This window comes from Tiliqua scincoides, chromosome 2 (genome assembly GCF_035046505.1).
Source record: "Tiliqua scincoides isolate rTilSci1 chromosome 2, rTilSci1.hap2, whole genome shotgun sequence".
Classification (NCBI taxonomy): Eukaryota; Metazoa; Chordata; class Lepidosauria; order Squamata; family Scincidae; genus Tiliqua; species Tiliqua scincoides.
Window position 1 is genome coordinate 160,508,936 of NC_089822.1, and position 9,291 is coordinate 160,518,226.

At 41.1% G+C, this 9,291-nt stretch overlaps 1 protein-coding gene across 2 annotated transcripts; it reads right to left on the reverse strand.

Moving 5' to 3' along the window:
* Positions 1-281: 281 nt before the first annotated feature.
* On the reverse strand, positions 282-6,839 carry LOC136641697 (uncharacterized). Of its 2 annotated transcripts, none has more exons than XM_066617684.1 (4): positions 6,718-6,839; positions 3,478-3,810; positions 2,645-2,760; positions 282-1,312 (listed from the first exon to the last, which is right to left on the reverse strand). In XM_066617684.1, exons 1-4 carry the CDS (start codon positions 6,782-6,784, stop codon positions 1,199-1,201), a joined length of 630 nt encoding a protein of 209 aa, XP_066473781.1. In that variant the 5' UTR covers positions 6,785-6,839; the 3' UTR covers positions 282-1,198. The 2 variants fall into 2 exon arrangements, with proteins under 2 accessions (XP_066473781.1, XP_066473782.1); XM_066617685.1 differs by lacking the exon at positions 6,718-6,839 and adding an exon at positions 5,743-6,112.
* Between the last annotated feature and the right edge of the window lie 2,452 nt (positions 6,840-9,291).

A 9,291-nucleotide genomic window follows, 5' to 3' on the forward strand; every position in this document is an offset into this window, starting at 1 on the left:
TGTCTTAAGCCTTTCTAGTGACATTTTGAAGAAAAAAAGACTTGTTCTTTTAGCCTCCTAAAGACAAGTCATTCACACCCCAAGCTCTAAAGCCCAACCCAAGCCTCAAGCTTAGACAAGCCTCAAGCTATTCAGGAAATCAAATGTGTGAAGTCTACATCAAGCAGTAAACACCCACTCTTACTGTGGGTAGAGTGGTATAGACAATCATAATGCATACCACAAACTCAAAAGACAAAATATTTCTCAGCAACTATTTTTACTATTCTTCAGGCATAAGACAAGGATGGATCATGCAGATCGTAACAGACACAACGCAACGTGCACAAAGATAATATTAAGAATCTTATTCAAGGAGCATAGTTTTAATCACAGATTCCTACTCACAGAGGTTGGAAACTGCACTCCAACTCAGGAATGAGATGCCCCATTCCTGATTCACACTGTTTTTATACTGTATTTATCACCACCAAGCAAAATAACAAGATTCATTGACAACTGATGAGGACTCCTTTTGTCTACACATATTCCATTCATTAACCTGAAGCAAAACTTTTTTTTTTCCTGGAATATTTCCACTAAGAACTAAAATCCTTTGTGCTTAATCTCACAATAAGGAGAAAGCTTAATCTGAGATGGGGGAACAAAGAAATTGCTTTTCAAGAAGTGCACATTGATTTTGTTCTCCTTTGAGAACAAGAGAAGCTTTGAGAGGTGGGAAATGCAAGAGCTAAACATGGCAAAGGGTGAATAGGACAGAGTTGAATCAAAGCCAAAAGAGCAATAACTCAATACAATTCATTTTATCTTTGATTAACTGTGACACCCTGATACAAAATTACAGATTTCAGTTATAGCACACACTTTTAGTTTTATAGGTGCAGTCCAAATTTTGTCTCTCAACACACACTCAGTAAAAACCTCTGCTCAAAACTAATATATGTACATAACATATATAGTATAGGTGAATTTTCACTTTTGGTAGGCTGCTGTATGTTAGAGCCTCATATTTAACTTGCAGAATTACAAGATTCCCCCTGCCAAATCCAAGTTTCAGTGCAGAAATGAATTGTAAACTTTATAGAATTACAAAAACAACATTTAACATTGACAGGCCTCAGCTCTGATGGAACTTCTTACATACAACAAACATTTCAACAGTGCATTTGCTCCATACATTTCAGCTGAAAAGGCAGTTTTAATTCTGATAAACATTTGGCACATGACTGTTATTGTGCTTGCAGCCATTCATGTCTTCATAGATTATAGTCTGTATTTCCATTCTTTTTCCTTTACGGCAGTATTTCTTTACCTGTTTAAAGGGGGGAAAATTAACAGCCATTAAGATGCAGTTCTTCTGAAGGATCCCTTCCAAAGGGCTACTTGTCTTATCATGCAGAGAGTGTTCTTCCCTTGAAGAGTGAACTACTTCTTGACCCATCCATCAATGCCCTGACTCTTTAGATCTTCTATCTGGTATATATAGGACATGGAGGAAGATAGATGTGACCTCCTCTTTAAAGACAAACCAGATGATTTATTATGCTACATCAATTTGGAAAAGCATCACTTCAGTCACAATCCAGAGAAGCCTCATGAAATGGACAAAGCTTGTCCGTTTCACCAGAATTTTCTGGATTGGAGATGGAAATGGAGAAAGCACTGTCAGTTTCACAGGTATAATTATAATGATGGTGGTTGGAGATGAGTGATACTTGGAGCTGGACAGTTGGGATTGCACACAATCACCAAGGATGTCACTGACTCCTTCCAGGTGAAACAGTTTTACTATATCAACTGGCATCAGAAACTGTACTGTGACTGCAGTAGAAGTTTTAAAGCACTTGAAACAGTATGACAATAGGGGAAATGCAGTAGTTTAGGATGAATATAATTTGGATTCTCTCAAATAAATAAGTGGGTGAATTATGTTGATAGCCAGGGTTGGATCAAAGTGCCCCTCTCCCTTGCAGCCCTATTTATAGGCTATGTAAGGTGGCCTTAAGACAGAACCATGATTTTCTGGAATGGGTAGAAATTTGTTGATGCTTTTCTCACTGAAGCAGCCTAGTATTCACCAACTTCATGTAGCAACACAGGCTGTGGAAAAGGGACAAAGAAAGATAGGTCCTTTGGCCTCTGCACATTTGATCTGAAAATTTTTGTGGGAGAGTTTTTGACTAGCACTATAAGATAGCAGCTTGTGTACATGTTTTAGTGCATGTATGTTAAAGTCATCAGTTCTGCTGCTTTAGTGACTGGGGAGCAAGAGCTGTTAGAATGCATCTTTACCCATTTAAACTGGGGTGCTTCTGCATACCAGGCCTGCCAATGAGTACTAGTGTAGATTTGATTCTCTGCACTCTTTTTGTTTTTTTTAATTTCCAGGATTGAGACCACATGAACCCATCCCAACTGTTCCCAATGTGGAAACTGTTAAAGAGTAGCTGTGGTATTGACTTATAACCTGACCCATAATGTTCACTCCAATATGCTAATGTTTCTGAGAGAGATGAGATCCACTGGGAAGTTACTTTGGAAGGTTCCCTGGTGGAGTTCCAGACTTTTCAGGAAGAAATCAAATCTGTAAAATACAGGAAGACAAATGGAACTCTGCACAAACAGTGCTAATAATTATACTCACATCCATATGAAACAAAATAAAATATCCCAGAGCACAAGCCAAGAGCAGTGCCAAGATGATGACAACCAACATCTGGGGAGATGAGGAACACTGTTCCAGCTTCATAACTGATTTATCTGTAGGAAACATGTTTACTTACTATGCAACACTTAAAGAGAAAATAAATGCCATTACTATGCTGGAATGAAGTATTTAAGGCCCAAATCCTAACCCACTTTCCAGCACTGGCACAGCTGTGCCAATGGGACATGTGCTACATCCTGCAGTTGGGGGGCATTCACGGAGGCTTCCTCAAAGTAAGGGAATGTTTGTTTCCTTACCTCGGAGCTGCATTGCCCTTATGTCAGTGCTGGAAAGTGGGTTAGGACTGCGCACTAAGTTATTCTTGTTATATTTGATTTTGCTCATTATCATCTTAACTAAACCCACACATATCAGAGTCAAGAGAGGGGCTGTCAGTGACTGCACACTGATCTAGGGAAATAGGACATAGTAGTTAGCACACTCGTTCCCTTCCTATTCCCTTTCCTCCCCTGTTTGCACATTATCTTATGCTATCTTTAAAAAAAACAAAACCAGACAAAACACCTTCTGTGGGACATGCAGTTTGTCCTCTATAAGATTATTTTCTTTGCATTATCTAGCACTTTGAAGCAATGTATCTATTATGCATGTTCTGTGTTATATGTTTGCAGGCTTTGTTAAATATTTGGTTTCATATTTGTAATTTTTAGTTATAAATCAAATTCACAACATTCAGCTTTAGTGATAATTGACATTGCTGCTGTCATCTTCCGATCCTTTGTATTGAAGAGAGAGGAGAAAATACTAACCTCTTACTGCCAAAATGACACCTCTTGTTTTCATTTCTTTGAAGTCCTTGTCTATGTGCTCACACACATACACATCACTGTCATCCTTCTGCACCTGTTGTAACATTATAATTGCTCTGTCCTGCAGCTCAAAGTACTTCGTGCGATTTATATAGGCAGACTTCAGGGTCAGTTGTTCACCATGTTTTGTAGCATACAGCACCTCAATAGGTTTTAGAAGGGTTCGTTTCAGATACAGACCATCAATGTTTGAGGAGAGAAACTGGCAAGTAATATTGACCGATTCCCCTTCCTCAGCATGAATAACATTTGACTCCTTTTTGACCACGGTCTCTGAGGGGGAAAAAAGAGAACAGAATAAAAGAAAGACGTCAGGACATCTGAGGACAGTGTATGTATTGCATTGACGTTTTGATGCACCTGTGTCCCAGTTGAAATAGGTGCTTAGCCCATATGTTTGCCCCATTCAACCAGTGGAAGAAAAGGTAAGGTGCTGCTAGCAATATTCATAACCCCCCCCTTGACTTCCCTTCCTAATTTTAACCAAATAATGCCCCCTCAGAGCCTTCTAAAAAATTAGGTAATGGGGCCCTGAAGCATTGACTCATCTCTGGCCTCTGTCTTTCTGGCACTGACTTCAATTGGACATAGCCATGACAGATTGGACCTGTATAAAACTACACAGTGTACAAAACCTGAATATTGAAACCAAATCAGGACCTGAACGCTCATGCACACGGACCAGTTTTGGAGAAGTGCTGGTGCACTCTTTGGACACTAGAGATACAGACACCTTTCTTCCAGGTTGGACTACTGCAGCTGGAAATCCAGCATTCAGGCTGCAATTGAAGGTTACTGCTGCAATGTGATTCTTCTTCCTTGCTAGCAATATCATTGCATGATCGTAAATGATGGTCTCCAGGCTCAATTCAAGGTGCTAGTATTGATTTTAAACCCCTTCACAGTTTGAGTCCAGGTTACCTGAGGAACTGCCTTCTCCCGTATGCCAAATAAAGGCTGAATGAATGAACGAACAGACTGCCTTCTCCCATACATTCCAGCCCGCTCTCTAAGATCATATCAGAGGGGCTCTCCTACAAGTCCCACTTTTAACCCAAGTTACTGGGATGGCAGCATGAGGGCGAACCTTCTCAATAGTGGCACCATAATTATGGAATTCCCTTCCAGGGGAATTAAGAGCTACCCCTCCCTCATGGCCTTTCAGAGATGGATCAAAATGTTCCTGTTTCATATGGTGTTTGAGTGAGGCTTTGTTCTCTATTCTCTGATGTCTTTCAGCCCAATCCTATCTACACTTTCCTGAGAGTAAGCCCCATTGTCTCTGATGTGACTTACTTCTGAGTAAGACTTAGTCTCTGTAATATTGCTGTGGTCAAAATAGTTGCCCCCCCCACAATTGTTCATATTATGGCTTTATTTATTGTTCTAGATATTGTATATTTTAATGTGGTATATGTAAGCTGCCCTGGGTATTTGCTTTGGCATAGGAAAGATAGGATATAAATCTTTTACATAAATAAATATAGAATAATGATGTTCCTGTGACATCATTAATCAAAGGAACTTGGATATCCCCCCCATTCCATTCGAAAATGTCTTTTAAAAATAGCTTTCAATTATTTTTAGTAGCTCTTGAAGAGAGGGCTCCTGAACTCCTATAGACTCATGTAGACTTTGAAGGGGAAAAAATGGAGAATGTGAGCAAAGAGAGTCCGCTTTCCCAAAGCAATGCCAACCACAACAGTAAGGTTTTTTCCTTAAAGTATGGCTGTCCCCAACTCATACAAACATCATCTCTTCCAGTTCTCTTTGCTTGCCAAGCTGCTGACTTATAGGTTTGAACAGGTTTTTTCTTGGCCAGGTCCTCTGCAGCAGGACTTCTTTCTTCTTATGACTATTTGAATCGCTGTCACACAACTGCCCACTTCTGGTACAGGAAAACCACATTTTCCCAGCATTCAAGCCACATTCTAAGAAGGTCCAAGAGTCCTCGGAAGAGTGTCTTTTCTTTCTAGCAAGCAAATCAGTTTCTAGCCAGCTTCTACTATTTCCATGCCAACAATTCTCCATTGAACATTTCCTCAGATTTGCACTTCCCAGTTTCCTCCCCTGTACATGTCTGCCTCCTTCTCAACACTTCTCTTGGAGGATTGGGTTTATGGGATATACTTCATAGTCCCTAACACTACAGCTCTATGCACAATTCCCTGGGTGTAAATTCCATGGAAACTGAGTGGAACTTACTTCTGAGCAGTTTTAGCCTCTTTGTTGTTGTTGTTGTTGGCATCCTTCAGTCTCGGAAGACTATGGTGTCATGCTCTGAATGGTGGCTCTGGAACAGAGTGTCCTCTCCAGTGTGCAAAGCCTGGGTAAAGTAGGTATGGAGGATAGGCTGTTACCCATGCAGCAAAACCCCCCTCTCCACGTCGCTGAAATGGTCCAATGGAAAGGCAGAGGCCAATACGGTTGGTTCCAGCGGCGTCGCAGGAGTTGCCAGAACGTGACTGTGTTCAGCCATGAACTGCCTCAGGTACTCCAGCTCCTGATTTTGCCTCGAGGTTGACTCCTGAAGTCTTTTCCATAACTAGATGTAGCCACAAGGCAGTGGAGGTTTGGAATCAGAGTTTTCCTTCTCTCAGATGAGCTGCCTTCCCAGGCCGACGAGTCCCATCTACCAGGTGACTGTTTAGTCGCCTCTTACGACAAGTACAGCCAAACTGAGGGCCTATTCTTATCCCCAGCCCCCAGGGGAAAGTTTTAGCCTCAACTTGTAGGAATTGCACTAAACAGACCTTTAGACAGAGTTGGAGTTTTAAAAAAGTCTTTCATGTCCTAAATAAATGGTTGAGGGCCCAAACCTATCCAACTTTCCAGCACTGGGGTAGTCATAATGCAGCCCCAAGGTAAGGGAACAAATGTTCCCGTACCTTGAGGAGGTTTCTGCTTCCCCAACACAGAAAGCAATGCATACCCCATAGGCACAGCAGCACCAGTACTGGAAAATCAGATAGGATTGGACCCTGAATCAGCTATACAAAAACATATATTGATAAAGATACTGAGAATGGATTAGATATTATAGATTACTAGAAGGAAAATTCACACAATCCTGGAGGCATTCACCCACATTTAATAGAAACCTTTAATTACTTAGCATATTTAAGATAGCACTGTGATATACAATGTACCAAAGTTATACAAGATCATTTTCCTACCTACCATTTGAAGCTGCAGCTCCAGTAAAAATCAAGACAAAAACAATCAGGACAAAACAGATCCAAGACATTTTGCATGAACTTCTCTCCTTTTTTATTTTTGCATAACAGTAGGTCTAATTGATGTGATACTCAACCAAAAGGTAGCTCTGCAGGCTGTAACCATACAGTGAAATGAAACTGCACAAAGTTGTCAGAGGAACGCCCTGTGGTCTTTGTCATATCATCATCATAGCTGAACAGCTATTTTTAGAAAAAGGCAACAGGGACAAGAGACTTTTCAAGGGGTACCTAACCCCTTCTGCACCTAGCATTTACTGTCTCCAAAGTACAGTTGGAACTCTACTTGGGGTAAACCCACCAGCCTACCCATATTTAGAATGACATGCTGAGCTATTAAAATAAACTTGAACAAAGAAGTATGAGCATTTCATGGAATCTTAGAGTTCTAAGAGATTAGAGATTAAGAAGAAGAGATTAAGAAGGTCATCTAGTCCAACTTCCTGCCTGTAATATCCAGCCTCAGCTTGAAGATCACCAGTAAGGGAGAATCCACCAACTTCCTCGGCAATCGGTTTCACTGCTGAATTGCCCTTACCGTCAGGGATTTCTTCCTGATGTCCAACCAGAATCTCTTCTCTTGCAGTTTTTACCCATCAAATCTAGTTCTACTTTCACAGGCATTTATTTACAAGTGTAATTTGACCAGACTAATTTTGATGGTTTGGTTGTGACGTCTTGTTACAGTTTAAACTGTACTATATGTAACAACTTATAATCCACGATATGCCTACTGGAGCTATTGCTATTATTGGTGTGCTTAAATCATATAATTGTTATAATCAAATACATGACCAGGATAAATGAATTGGCTAGATATTCGGTGCATAGATGATTTTGCTTAGCAGTCGCTCAACAGGTCAAGGCTGTTGCCAACATATGCACATGTATCTATTCCTACATATGTCATGCAGAAACACAGTAAACTCAAATTGGGGAGATTAGCAATACTTGTAGAGTTTCAGCAATGTCTGACAATTTTAGGATTGTTGATTTGGATAGCGGTGCAAACAACCTCATAGTGCCTCTAATCCGGTCCCGTCTGGTCCATTCTCTTCAGTCATTTGAGAGGGCTCTGTTAGTTGTGCTGCCACCAAGAGACATGAAGGGGAAGGTGACCAGAAATAGGTCCTTCTTGGTGGTGGCTCCTGTACTGTGGAATTCCCTCCTCTTTGAGTTGAAAACAGCTGTTTCAATGCTAACCTTCCAGTGAGGGCTTTTTCTGCCTGAAGACATTTTTATTCCAGAAAGCCTTTAATGCCTGATAGAGGGTATAATGGCTGCTTTTCTGGAGGAAAAGTTCATCACGGGTTACAAGTCATGGTAGGTATGTGCAGGCTCCTGGTTTTAGGCTACCTCAGAGTGCCAGATGCAAGGGAAGGCACTAGGATTCAGGTTGTGTCTTATTGTCTTGTCTTGTCTTGAAGCATTTGGTAGGCCACTGTGAGATACAGGAAGCTGGACTGGATGGGCCTTTGATCTGATCCAGAAGGGTTCTTCTTATGTTCTTGTGTTTTACTAATTAATGTTCTTTAATTGCTGCTTTTTCACTGCTGCTGTTTGGCTTTTATTATCTATTTTATAGTTTTATCTGTATTTTATAATCTTTTATGTACTGTGTTTTATGGTTTTTAATTGCTGTTAGCCGCCTTGGGTGCCCTCTGGGGAGAAAGATGGGGCATGAATTAATTAAATGGACTGCCGATAACCACAAGACTGAGCTTTTCAAAGAAGATAGAATTTATAAAGAAATATCAAAGTAAAAGGCATGTTTACTTTTAGTTACTATGCTTAAGAGATCCATTACAGAGCTTTAAATGGTTGTGATTGGAAGAAATACTAGTAAATACTTTGTACAAGCAAAGCAAATAGCTGCACTATTGTGTTTTGATTTTAAACCAAAACCACAGGGTTCTGTGTTCTTCCTGGGAGGGGTGGTTTTTCTGAGATGGCCCCCCTCTGTCTGGTCTGGGATGAGGGTATCAGGATAGACCTACCAGCCATCTATTCCCACCCATTCCTTTGCTGCCCTGTGAAAAGGGAAAGTAAAGAGGAGAAAAGGTGCATGAGCACTAGACACTACTCCCTTTGGTCAGCCTGCCTTCTCCAGCTCCTTTCCCAATAGTCCCCTTACCCCAAGTACCAGCTCAGTACTTCATGCCTGTCCTGTTTAGAATAGTCAAGAAGAATGGTGCATGCTAGCTCTCATGGAATGGAGGCCAGAGGGAGAGATCTGGAGCTCCAGGTAAGATAAAGGGTGGGCTCCAGATTGCTACCCCCCCATCTGTCTCTACCCACTTGATTGCTCTTCTAAGCTGCCAGGTGGCTGAGAAAGGATGAGGCAGTGGGGACAGCTCTTTATGTCTTCCTCCATGGGACTTGGAGAAAGAAATTGGCTGTAACTGGCTCAATCCCCTTCCTGTTTGTTCTCAGCAAGTGGGAAGAGGAATGGAGTGCTGATGAAGTGACTCCATCAGCAACAGACTAGAAGCACTTCAGTGTAGGAGCACTTCATCAG